This window comes from Trichosurus vulpecula, chromosome 8, assembly GCF_011100635.1.
Source record: "Trichosurus vulpecula isolate mTriVul1 chromosome 8, mTriVul1.pri, whole genome shotgun sequence".
In the NCBI taxonomy this organism is placed as follows: Eukaryota; Metazoa; Chordata; class Mammalia; order Diprotodontia; family Phalangeridae; genus Trichosurus; species Trichosurus vulpecula.
In genome coordinates this window covers 21,491,945-21,505,926 of record NC_050580.1, presented here as the reverse complement: position 1 = coordinate 21,505,926, position 13,982 = coordinate 21,491,945, and the positions used below count along the sequence as shown (strand labels likewise).

The following is a 13,982-nucleotide window of genomic DNA, read 5'->3' as shown; positions in this document are numbered from 1 at the left end:
GACATATCTTCGAAGGGCAGAGAGATTTGCTTTTAACTTTAAATTCAGTTAAAATGGTCAAGAATGTGTGTATGGGCATGATGTGACCCCATAGCTGCTATCTGCCTGTCAGAAGTCATCCATGAGGTAACAGACATTGTCAGAAATGCCCAGAGTCACTCCACCTTCCCTAAGAGCTTAACAAGTTGACAGTCTCAGGATGGGCCTCCCCCTGCTCTCCTCTCCAGGCCTATGCTGAGGGGGCAGCTGGTGTGGATTGCTCTCCATGGGCCAGATTCTCTCAAGGCCTCCCCACCACCGACTGAATAAAATGCAAACCCTTCTCATCCAACCAACCTGCCTGTCCAGCCTTATACGACAGTTGAGCAGAATAAGTGTTGGATTAGGGGTCAAAGGACTTGAGTTCAAATCTACTACCTGCATGCCCCTGGGCAAGCCTCTGTTTTTACATCTGTAAAATGAGGAGGCTGACCTAGATGACCTCCTAAGGATGCTTCTAGTTCTAACTCCAGGATCTAAGGCCTCTTCCTTCTCCCCATTCCATCATGAAGTCAAAATGACCAAGTCTCTGCCCTGGAAACACAGCCCAGACCCCCAGGCTTGACTCTCTGTTCCCTGTATTCCAGGTTTTCCTCCGTTGTCTCTGCTTGTTGAATTCACTTGTAGCTTTTATAACCTAATCCCAATGCCACCTCCTCTGGTGTGCTTCCCCTGTGTCTACCATGTTGGTAATGATCTTCCCTCTCTGACTTCCCAGAGCCTCTCAGGTTGTGACTCTCTGACACAAGGAACACAAAATGTTACATACTGTGCAGTCATTTGGGTGTCTCGTCTCTTCCTACTAGACTATAACCTACCTGAGGGAAGTCTCTAGGCTTTGTGTCTACCTGTCAATGCCCAAACAGTGCTTAGTAAAGGTGTTTTGTTACAGCTTTGATACAACAGACTTTGATTAAATTAAATGTACACATACCAGATGGTGCAAATACAAATATTAAACTGAAATAGCTCCTACCCTCAGGAAGCTTCTCTTTTAATGGGAACAGGGAGGAGGGACATGACACGCAACATGTACACAGATAAGCAAACAAAAAGCATATACAAAAGCATATCCAGAGGAGATAGCACTAACAAGTGGGGAGATCAGTCAGGACTCCTGGCGAAGGAGGCGTCTAACCTGGGCTGAGAAGGAAGGTGAGGGGACTCAGAGACTGAAAGACAGAGAGGCAGGAAGACAGGAGAGAAAGGGAGAGACAAAGAGAGACAGACAGAAAGGGAAAAACAGAGAGAGCAAGGCATAGAGAAAGGGAGAAACAGAGGGACAGAGAGAGGAGGAGAAAAAGGGAGAGACAGGGACAGAGGGAGACAAAGAGAGAGAAAAAGGGGACAGACAGAGAGAGGGACATAGAGAAAGGGAGAAAGAGAGAGAGAGAGAGAGAGAGAGAGAGAGAGAGAGAGAGAGAGAGAGAGGAGAGGAGAGAAAGGGAGAGACAGGGACAGAGAAAAGGAGAGCCAGGGACAGAGAGAGAGAGACAAAGAGAGGGAGAGAGAGATAAACAGAGACACAGAGAGATGTAAAGAGAGAGAGGCAGAGAGAGAAAGAGAAACAGAGACAGAGAGAAAAGGAGAAAGAGAGACAGAAACAGAGAAAGGTGCAGAGAGGACACATTCCAGGCAGAGGGGAGCTCATACGAAGACATGGCAGTAGGAAGGAAGGTTGCATATGGAGAATAGTGAGTTGGCTGGTTTAATAAAAATGGCCAGTTCATGAAAAGAGAGAATCTGAAAGAAGCCTGGAGAAGCATGAGGGAATCACTGCAGACCGAGGATGCTGAATTTTCTCCTAAAAACCCAAAGGAGCTGTGGAAGAGAGCCTCTCAGCCTTTTGAAGAGAGAAATGATAGCAGATTTGTGTTTCACAAATGTTGATCTGGCATAGGAGGTTGGTTAAGGATTAGGCAAAACGGAAAAGAAAAAAGACAATCCTGTTCCATAGTTAAGAAAATCTGGGCGTGTCTCTTCTTAAACATGTTAGCATTCACTGACAACCAGCTTTCAAAAACACCTTATATCCCAATCTCTAGACTGATGAAAATCTTGCAAAATCCAAAGAAAACACATAGGTTACAACAGACTGTTAGTCTCACTCTTGTACTATTCCTGGTTTAAAAGGACAAACAGGAACAGTCCCTGAAAACAAAGTCATCAGCTCTGGATTACGAAAGCCAATCCCATACGAATAGAGGTGACAGAAACAACACATAGATATTAATGAGAAGCAAAAGCTGGGGGGTCACGTTTCCCTTGGAAGGAGGGCAGAAGAGCAGCCCGTAGGTCATTGACAGACAGCTGGAATAATGGATTGTATACCTAGTCCAGTGAGTCCCAGGCCTGCCGAAGCTAAGATATCCAAGCCCGGACATGACAGGCCGGCGGGGCACGAGACTGGAGACGGGCTGGTTGTTATGGTAACGCCACTACTTTCAAGTCCGAGGAGACATTTCCTGGCTTCATACATATTTAAGGCATTTCGCTCAACGCTTTTCACAATCACAGACTATGAAAACACATAATGGGGGAAAAAAATGTGAGATGCAAGTAGAATGCAAGGAATTAGGGGTGGGGGACAATGATGCATGTGTTAATTCCGAATTCCACTCAGGGAAACATAAGCATTACCTGAAACATTGGCTTGGATACCAACAAAAGATTGAGAATTCAAATACAAAGTTTTTCCTTTCTCCATTTTTCATAAAACAAAGCACACTGGGCACTGAAAACACCTAAGAGGGAGGCTTGGAACAGTGGAAAGAGAAGGTGATTTTGAGCCAGGGGACCCAGATGGGAGCCCCAGCATTACCCCTGATGACCAGTGTGACTCTAAGCAAAGCATTTCAGCTTTCTGGGTCTGTCTCCTTGTCTGTAAGATGAGAGTTGGGCTAAAATGCCCTCCCAGCTCTAATTCTATGATTCAGTGAACTCTCTAGATTCCAGTTTTAGCACAGGGGAAACGGCAATGGCCTTCCCAAGGAAGATCAGAGGATCTGGATTCAAATTCCTGCTCTGCCGCTCTCTACCCATGTGACCTTGGGTAAGTCACTTCTCTCTGCGCTTCAATGTCCTCAGCTCTAAAACAAAGGTGTTGGAATAGAAGGCCAGTAAGGGCCCTTCCGTATCTAAATGTGTAGTTCTATCGGCCACCTCTGACCCTGGATTCCATGAGGTCTCCTTGAATCAGAGCAGGCAGAGGTAAAAGGGCCTCCAACAGCATCTGGGGCAAGACCTCATTTTACTGAGGCCCAGAGAGGTAAAGAACTCAGGAGCATAGCCTCCCAGAACTAGAATCGGAAAGATCCCTTCACTTTACAGAGGAGGAAACTGAGGCCCACATAGGTGAAGTCTCTCCCGTTAGATTTGTAAGCTCCTTGAGGATTGTCTTTTGACTTTTTCCATATCTCTGGCACTTAGCGCAGTGCCTGGCACATAGTAGGCTCTGAATCAAAGTGAAGCAACTTACCCAGGATCACAGAGATAGTACAAAACAGCTGACTCAGACCCAGGTTTTCTGACACCCATTCCCCACCACTGTACTACGAACTACTCCTCTGGAACTCAACGTAGAGTTATCTTTGAATTTATGGAATAGCTGGACACCAGCTAAGTTGGCTACAAAGCATTTTCTATACAAGGAATTCTATTTTCCTATTGATTTCCTTCCTAAAAATGGGAAAAAAAACCATTCATTGGCCATGGTACATAACACGTAGCAATATTTTAAAATTTGGGTGGTAAAGGGAAGAAGATGGCAGCCAGCCATAAATAACTCAATAACACATAGTCAAATTTGGTGGGAACAGCCACCTATACTGGCTGTTAACCCTTTGCTGACCTCTGCTTATTTCTCTATTCAAAGGACTTGGTCATTCGGCAACTCTTTATTCAAACATTGCTGAGTTTGTTGGAAAGAGGGGAAGTCACTACACCTGAATTTAATTACCCATTGGGCTTGAACTAACTGGATGAGCGCAGATAAGCCCTCACTCTATCTGAACCTCAATCTCCTCATGTAGGAAATGGAAACAATGATCCCAGAATTCCATTCCCACTTCCCAGGGTAGTGACAGGGGGAGCGCTCTATAAACCGTGAAGTGTTTAAAAATGTGAAATGCTGGCTGGGCAAGTACATTGAAGTGCATTAACTAATCTTATAGGGACCTTCCAAATCTGACTTGTGTGTGACACTTAGCCTTCTTAAAATTGCTTCTGAACTAAGGAGTCTGAATGCATATCGAAGCATACTGTTGTCAATTTTTTGTTTTTTTTTTCTTTTTTGTGGTTTTCCCCTTTGTTCTGATTCTTCCTTCACATCACAAGTATGTGGAAATATGTTTAAAATGATTGCACATGTATAGCCTATATCAGATTGCTTGCCATCTTGGGGAAGAGGAGGGGAAGGAGAAAAAAAATCTGGAACTCAAAATCTTATAAAAGTGAATGCTGAAAACTATCTTTACATGTAATTTTTAAAAATAAACTACTATTAAGTGGGAAAGAAGTGCTTTATGCATCTTAAAGGACTACCTCAATATGACTTCTTGGGTATAATTCCCACAGATGCAACATGGAACAGTAGAAAGAGGATTCTGATTCCACCTCAGATGCTCACCACCTGCATGACCTTGGGCAAAGTCACTTAACACCTCTCAGCGGCAGGTTCCTCATGTGTAGAACGAGGGGGCTGGACAAAAGGACTTTCTAGCTCTAGGAATATGATCTCAATACGTTTTTGTACTGCACAGAATCAGTGGGATTCCTTGGCTTCTTGGAGACAAGGTTCACAAAAGTGAAAACTAAAAACAAGGTCATTTTAATCACCAAGGCCTTGCTGAATCTCAGCGGTTTTATCTGTACCTAAACAAGGATCCCTACTTGACAAGTGGAAATCCAGTCTTTGCATCAAGAGGTCCAGTGAGGGGGAACCCACTATCTCTGCTGGTAGCAGCACATTCTGCTTCTGATGGTTAAGACTTTTTTCTCACACTGATCACAAACCTCTCTCTCTCTATGGCTACCACCCACAGCTCCCAGTTCTACCCTTTGGGGACAAGCAGAAAAAGTCTAATTCCCTTTCCATGTGAAAGTCCTTAAAATATTAAAAGACAACTCTTATGCCCTGCCCCCCACCCCATTCTCTCTTACATCCCTAGTAGCTTCAACTGATTTTAAATGGCATAGTCTTGGTCCCTTCATCATCCTGGTCACCCTCCTCTGGATATATTCCAGTGTTACCCCTAAAATAGGGCCATCAGAATCAAACACAATAAATAGTTCAATTGATAGAGTATTCAGAGAATTAAAATTAACACCAGGAGATTTCCACTCACCTCTCTTTCCTTCCCACCTGTAATACATGAAATACACTTAAAGCAGAAGACTGAATACAGTATGTTTCACTTCAAAATGAGTTATTGCTTGTGATTCATATTTTAAATGAAAAAAGCATAATTGAGAGGATTAGAAAGAGTTAAGGGAATCCAAGAAATGACTTCAAAACAACTAACACTTCTATGGGGAATGGATGGATGACCACAGACAAGGAGAAGCGCTTACATGATTTCATTGCAAGTAAAATGTACGTATGAATACAGACAGCTTAGTGGGCAAGTCTGGGCGGGGCAGATCTGGGTTCTCAATGTGCAGAGCCAGAACCCACCTTGCTGGGCTGTTTTGGCTTGGGCTTGATGCTGATGAAGACGTCTAGCTGTTCCATCAACTGAGCGATGAACTGAGGTTCCACATCGATCTCTTCCTTCATATCAAACATCAACACGAGAGGAAGACAGCCCTGGAGGATGTGACAAAAAAGGCAGGTAAGAGGAACAAAGGAGTGAGCCTCCTTCCAAACCCAAGGAAGGAAGCCCAACGTACGACAATGTCGGTAAAATGTGAAGGAATGAAGCCTTGGCATTGCACTGTGTAGTTTATTTTGCTGGAGAAGAAGCTACCTCTGTAAATGTGAAAAAAAAGGCATAAAAGCCTCCAGCTCTGACCCTCCACTTATCTCCCTCCATGATACAGAGCTGGAAAGAGACTCGGAGGTAGATAAATGAATGAATGAGAATGAATGAATGAATGAGAAAGCATTAAGAAGGCATTGCCAAATGCCCAACACTTAACCCCTTTCATTTTACAAATTCAAAATTGAGGCTGGAAAATGAAATGATTTTCCCAATGTCATGGCAGAGCTGAGACTTGAACCCAGGCTCCAACTCCAAATCCAGTGTACCACATTGCCTTAACTTTTCCATTTCCAGAGTCTCAGGCAGGCCACCTCAATGCAGATCTGACCCCCAAACACAACCTTCTGTGCTTCCTAAAACAAGACTTTTACTGTGTTGTCACTCCCTTGCTCAAGACCCAACACAACAACCTCTGTTAGGGCACGTCCAGACACTTATTCTGGCATTCAAGGCTCTCCACCATCTCAGGGGCACCATTAGGAAAGAGCACTAGATCTGGAATCCAAAGACCAGGGTACAACTGCTGCTCTGCTCACTGGGCAAATCGGTTACCTCGTCTGTAAAATGGGGAGAATAATTACTCTCTATGCTGACAGTGTACAGAGAGATAGCTCAGCATAGTCTCTTACATCCTGGCTACGTGACACCAGGCAAGTTACTGACCCTCTCTGTGCTCTAGGTAGCACCTGGCCTGCATTAGCAGCAGGAGGGTCTCCACTGAGCTTCCCTAGAAAAATGAAAGAGTAAATTCAGGCCCTGTCCTATTGCCAACGTGACACGGCTCTTCTAAAGAACTCAACTCTTCACAATCTGTTGGCGAGTTATTTTTCTAGACTGAGTCACATCAGGGCTCCTCACACACTCTGTCCTAGCCAAACTAGCCTGATATTCCCTGAATTTCACAGGCTTTTGCAGCCTAGGCAGCTTTGCCCAGGCTGTACGCTAAGCTAACTCTTTCCTGCCCTTCTCAATCTCCTTATCGGTATCTGTCGTGTCTCCCCATTAGAAGCTCCTTAATTAAAGGCAGAGACTTTTCATCTTTGGTCTTGTATTCCCAGAGCACCAGGCATACAGCAGGTACATAATTGATGCTTGTAGTAGAGGCGACTTGGTGTAAGGGATAGACAGCCATCCCAGAGTGAGGAAGACTTGGTCACTGAACTTGTCAGTATCCTTGGGACACTTTCTAAGACTCTAAGGTGGGGCACAAGGCACAGACCCCCAATGGTAGCAGCTGTTCCTCATTAGGGGCTGCCTACACTGATAAAAATCATAGTTCTGATCAAAGAAAGAAGGAAATGACACTTATTTACAAAAATATTCAGAGCATCTCTGTTTGGGTGGCAAATTATTGGAAACTGAGGGAGTGTCCATCAATTGGAAAATGAATGGTAGAACTAGCCATGGATATGAAGTGATAGAATACTATGGTGCTAAAAGGAAAGGGAGTTCCAGGAAACCTGGGAAGACTCATATGAACAGACACACAGTGACGTGTGCAGAACCTGAACAATTTATACAATACCAACAATTCTGAAAGACGAAGGAACTCTGATTAATATTGTGGGAGGTAAATAAATGAAATGTGAAGATTTCACAGGAGAGGATGTGTATAATATTCATATCTATTCATATCTATATACAGGAGTGTTTAAAAATCAAGATATAGGGAAGGGGAAGATTCTGAGGCCATGAGAGTCTGATGGCTCAGCCTCTGGGAAAGTTTACCCTGAAACTTTTTGTTCTTTCTTCTGGTTCTGGTTTAAAGATTGGCTCAGTAAGAACAGGGTCATAATGACCTGGTTTTCTCTACTGTAAAGAATAGAGAGGGTCTCCCCCCCTCCCCTTATCCTATTCTCCTTCTTCAGATTTATGTCACTTCAGTTGTAATCATTAACTAAGGGAATGGGAATTAGAGTTTCTGTGCCTCAATTTCCCAGTTCTTTGTCTAGCTTTTGTGCTCAGATTGTAAGCCCACCTCCCAGCCAATGGTGAGAAGGGTCAGAGGTGGGCAGGAATTCTCTTGTGTTAGGTATAATTATGGGTGTCTAGCCCCTTGTAAAGCACCTCCCTTGCTGGATTCGTTCTAGCGGGGGATGCCCAATTCTCGAGAATTGAATAAAATTTATTTCTGTTCCCACCTTGAGATTGCCCCTTATTAACTTTTAATTGGTGAGGGTCTTTCATCCCACACAATATGATGACCAACCACAGTTCCAGAAGGTTCAAGATGAAGTGGGCTCCCCTCCAGATAAGGGTGATTAACTCAAGGTACACATACTTTGGGGGCATATAGCCAATATAGAAATTAATTTTGCTTGACTCTATGTTTGTAAAGGGTTTTGCTTTCTTATTTTCTTAATCGGTAAGGAGAGGGGAGAGAAGGGAGATAGGAAGGAGAGAATGCAGACCTGAAAATAAAATAGACTTCAATTTTATGAAAGAAAGAAAGAAAGAAAGAAAGAAAGAAAGAAAGAAAGAAAGAAAGAAACAGCTCCAGTTTAATTACGCATATGGAAGTAGTGAGTCCCGGAGTCCCTTAAGAAACATTTAATCCAACTGAGGAGCGTTTTGGTGGGAGTTCTATTTTATTGTGGATTTAATTCTGATTCTTTGGGAATTGGAACTTCAAATCTTCCCCATGCTTGATATCAATGAGGAGGATGTTCGATGGCCCAGAGTGGGCACTGGAAGCACCCACGACATTCCAGACAGAAAAATGCTGCTGATTCACAGGCTCTCACTGGTGGCATTTTTTTTTTCAGAAAAGATCAGTGGTTTCATGCTTTATTATTTAGGGCCTCTATTGCAGAATGGTTATCACTGGGCCAGGCAGCGAAAGATTTTACAAAGCATTTCACCTGCCATCCCCAGCTTGATTAATCAAGTCAGCAATAAACCTAACGCCTAAGACTGAGCTCCCTGGCTCCTGGCACCTTGGGGAGGAGAGAAGGGCTCTGTTCACCACCAGCACTTCTGTAAAATATGAGCTAGATGGAGGGTGGAGACAACAGAATGAGGGGCCTTCACTAGGAGGCTTCTACAATTCAACCGAGGGGATGATGAAGGTTTGACGAGGATAAGAAAGAATCCACAAGACTTCATGACGGATGTGACATCAAAGTTGAAGGAGAGGAAAGAGTCAAGGATGAGTCCAAGTCTGAAAGGCTCAGGCAGCAGGTGCTGATGCCTTTAATACTAACAGTGAAGGTCCAAAGAAAGGTGGGCTTATGGGATGAAATAAAGAATTCTGTTTTGGACAGGCTGAGGTGGAAATGCCTTACAGGACACAGAATTCAAAATGTCCAACAGGCAGTTAGTGATGCTATATGGAAGCTCGAGGGAGAAGTGAAAGCGGGAATTATTCATTTGGAAATCATCTGCATAGAGATGATCACCAAACTCATGAGAGGTGACATGAAGGGAGATGCTGCAGAAAGAAAGACACTTAGTCCCCTCATTGTGAAATGCCTGTGGATGGGGTGAGGACATGATCTAACAAAGATATTCACAAGGAGCAATCGACAGGCAGGAGAGGAAGCACAGGAGGGCAAGGGACAGTTATGTAAACCAACGGATGCCAAAGGCCATGGGAGAAGTGGGTGGTCAACAGTAATGAAGAGCTACAGAGAGGTCAAGAAGGAGGATGGCAGTTTACAGAAAAACGTTACCCACAAACGAGATTCAGAAGAGTTAAACTGGCAAACTGGAATGATGGAATTTCTTTTACAAACGAGAAAAAATTGTTTTTTGTAAGATAGCCCTGGTTTTTCCTCCATGACACTGGTTTAAATAGTGGGTGATGATGGTGAAATGGTAAAGCCTGAAGGCTTCCAGCCAGCTAGCTCCTCATGCATTCAATCCCATCTGCATTTATTAAGCTCCTCTTGTAACTCAGCATCTGCTAAGCTTGGATTCTCAAAGGCAATGGTGCCCTTCATTTGCATTTTTATCAGGTAGAGTCAATGCATTTATAACTGCTCTGAATAACATTTTCAAAAGTTTAATGAATTCAAAAGTAACTTGTAGAGAAGTCAAAAGGAGAGGAAAGAATATGTGAATAATAATCACAGTAATCCTTGGGTATTAGTAGGCCAGTCACACTGCTGCTGCCTTCCAAAGGTGAACATAGAAAAACTCTTAGCTCAGGAAATTAAACCTGAGAGATACAGGAAAGCAGACTTGACTTTGAGAAGGTAAAGTTGGTCCAAAGAAGCCATTCATGGCTAATTGAATCCCATCCAATTCTTCCATGATCACAATCCTTAATGCTTAGGAAACTAGCTGTCAGCTGCCTGGGGGTGGGAGCCAACAGGGCCAAGGCTGCTTTTCTCAGTTTAGAAAAAGTGGGCTTGGAAAGGCAATCACAGCAAAGGTCACGTCTCAAGCTTATTGAATCAAATATCACTAAAGGTCAGGCCTGGATGAGTACTTGGAATGGAAAGGAGGGTGATGCAGAAGGAGGCCTGTGTGGGCCTGGTATCTGGGCCTTCAATTCGGGGATTAGATCCCTGTCTAGACCAACACGTTTGAAAGTCAACACAGGAAATGTGGGTTGAAAACATGACAGATTGGGAGAACATTTGCTGAATTCTAATGCAACCAGTGGACTTTTCCTTTTATCACTGACACCCAAACATTCTTTTCTGAACATTTTTTTCAGTGAAGATTTATAAAACTTTCTACCTCCCAAATCTCCCAAGAGGAAATAAAACTTTACCCAATGCTTATCTGGAAGCTTAACATTTTCCTTTTCGGTCTTGATCTACAATTTCATCAGAATGGGGAACTCTGTTGAGGCAAGAAAACACCTTTCACCGTCTCTTGTACCTTATACTCTAGGAGAGTCCATGAGGCTAAGTGACTTTCCCTGGGTCACATAACCAAGATGTGCTTGAGGTGAGAGTTGATCTCAGGTCGCCCTGACTTCCAGGGTGGCTCACCAATAGCCCTGTAATATACACTCTCTATCAAATATCTATCAATCTAATAATACACACTATCAATGCGTGTGTGTCTATGTGTTCCTGTGTATTTGAGAAAAAAACTAGGACCGAATTCAAGTTCAAATAGATGACTTTTAAAAGCCTGATGCCAGACTTTCATATATAAACACAAACATATATATATATATCTATATATCTATATATATATCTATATATAGATATATAGATATATATATATATATTTCAAAGAATCTTGGAGCTAGAAGCCTATTGATAAACATCTAAACTAGAAATCATCAGGTCCAATCTTTTCATGGGTTACAGTTGACTCATATATGTGTGTGTGTATAATATTTTATTTTCCCCAATTACATGTTAAAACAATTTTTAAACTTTTTAAGTTTTGAGTTCCAAATTCTATCCTTCTTTCCTCCCTTCATCCCTTCCCCCTCCATGAGATGGTAAGCAGATATAGGTTATACATAAATAACCATGTAAAACATTTCCATATTAGTCAATAAAGTTGACTTTTAAAAAAAACATATTTCCACATTAGTCATGTTGTAAAAGAAAAAATCAGAACAAAAGGGGAAAAAAACAAAACAAAACAAGAAAAGTGAAAATAGTCTGCTTCAATCTGCATTCAGATTCCATAGTTGTTTCTCTGAATGTGGACAACATTTTCCATCTCGAGTCTTTTTGAATTGTCTTAGGTTACTGCATTGCTGAGAAGAGCTAAGTCTATCAACGTTGGTCATTGCACAGTGGGATACAGTTGACTCTTAAAAGTCATTTTCCATACCAGAACCAACCAACCAAAAGGACTTGGCGACAGTTTTAGAACTGGAAAGTGCCTCAGAAGTCATCTATTCATCTATCAATAAGCATTCATTAAATGCCTATTATGTGCTAGGTACTAAGGAAGGGAGCTATGATTCCTCCAATGTCATACAGGCAGAAAGCAGCAGAATCAGGATTTGAAACCAAGCCCTCTGACTCCAAATCTCACACCCTTTCCCCTGTACTCCTGTGTTTGTTTAAAAGTTTTGGGGAGAAAATTTCTGTCAATACAACACACTGGCTTATAACATACACCAGCTCCAACGCCAGGGTTTCTGCCATTTCCCCCCACACTTACCATGAGATATTGTCTCGCAAGACAAACTGACTCGATGGTGCCCTGGAGGTAGACAGTGGATTTCTTCTGCGGGTTATTGGGGTCAGGAAAGTGGATCTGAGCACCGGTTCTCTGCATGATCTGCTTGACGTGGCTTCCGTTTCGACCCATCATAAAGAGGTGGTGCTGAGTGGCGATGTCTAGCTGGGTACTCACAGGGATGGCAGATGCCAAGCTCCCTGCGAGATGCTCCAACAGCATGGCAGTTCCTTCCTAGGAGGAAACAGGTGGGAAAACAGCCGTATGACCAAGCCACCCAAACGGCCAGGCAGGAGCCTAGAGTGTTTGGGGAATTTCTGAAAATGGAAACTCTTCTGATGTTTACTGAAAACATGTTTGTTAGGAAGCCTCCGAATGCTGGCATTCTTATTACGGAAGGGACTCCTTTACTTTTTGTGTTATGGACCCCTTTGAAAGTCTGTGGAAGCCTACTGAACCCTTCTCAGAGAATATCTGAAGGAAACGCTAAACTTCAATTAGAAGTCAGTAAAAAACAAGTATGTCTTTTTCTTTCTCCCCCAAGCTCCTGGGTCCCCTGAAAACCAATGGACCTCAAGGTCGGGAAAGAACCCTTACCCTACACTATGTGGTTTACCTTCACTGCATTGGAGTTGTTTTGGGATCCTCGAACAATGACGGTAGCACCATACATGCGGGAACGCTGCTTAAATGATACTGAAATGTTGTACGTTTGCGATATGTGCTGAAGAGTGGGTGAATTGGGATCCGGAATGGGCTGAAGAATGCCAGCGATGGGCAGCTCAAACATCAGGACCAAGGGAAGCAGCTCCTGGAAAGAGATCATGAGAATGCCAAGAAGAAAGTTACGGCTTCAAACACAGGGTAGAAGGATCCAGCTGAGAAATGCTTCCCTGAAGAGGGATTTCTTAAAATATCTCTCATTTCTGTTGCAGAATTAGCTAAGGTTATATAGTAGAGTCTCAGCACAACACAATAGCCTCAAGGTCCTCAGTGCCATTAGAGGCAGATAAAGTCTCCGATAATAAAATTATCTCCAATCTGCGCTGGAGATAATTTATTTTTTTAAAACATATGCAGAAATTCTTTCATGTGGGGTAAAACTGTTGGGCGTGGGAAGAATGAAACAGTGGCAGCATGGGAGACAGCCCAGACACAAGGAGAGATACTCCCAGATGGTTTAACCCAATTGCCAGTGACTGGAGAAAGGTGAGACCTGACAGAAGGACTACTTTGCAACAGGATGCTAGTGATGGCATCTTGAGACTAGACAAGGGAGTTGAGTTGACTCAGACCACAGCACAGGAAGAGTAATCTCTAAACCAGCAGAGTGATTTTCCTCAAGGGCCAATCTGACCGTGTCACCTGTCTCCACTACTCAGTAAACCTCAGTGACTCCCTGTTACCTATAGGTTAAATATAAAATCACCTGTGTAGCATCTGCCACTCTTCCCAACCCACCCCCTCTACATCTGGGCTTTCTATAGGTTACTCCTCCACATAGTCTTTGATCCAGCTACACTGGCATGAACTCCATCAGCCACACAGAACACAGCATGTCCAGACTCACTGGCTTTGCACTGGCTGTATCCGTGCCTAGAATGCTCTCTCCTCACTTCCATGGTCCAGCTTCCATGGCTTCCCCAAAGACTCAGCTCAGATCTCACTCCTGCAGTGGATAGATCTCTGGTCCTAGACCTCTACTTCCACAGGCTACCTCCATGTCTTGCCTCTGAGAAGGCCTTTTATTTATACCACATGGAGCTTTTATGTATGGAGTTGTTTTCATAGTGTCCCCACTTCCTTAAGAGCAGGGGTCACATTCTCATTTTTCTTTCTATCTCCGGTCACTAGAACAGC

The 13,982-nt window shown here is 43.3% G+C and overlaps 1 protein-coding gene across 1 annotated transcript in view; it reads right to left on the bottom strand.

The window, feature by feature from the left end:
• BICC1 (BicC family RNA binding protein 1) overlaps nt 1–13,982 on the bottom strand; it is a 279,063-nt gene that overhangs the window by 41,399 nt on the left and 223,682 nt on the right. The window contains exons 7-10 of the mRNA XM_036769596.1: nt 12,739–12,933; nt 12,105–12,356; nt 5,714–5,845; nt 2,371–2,557 (exon numbers count right to left, since the gene is read on the bottom strand). Of these exons, the coding sequence (XP_036625491.1) occupies nt 2,371–2,557; nt 5,714–5,845; nt 12,105–12,356; nt 12,739–12,933 (766 nt within the window). The remainder of the gene's footprint in view (nt 1–2,370; nt 2,558–5,713; nt 5,846–12,104; nt 12,357–12,738; nt 12,934–13,982) is intronic.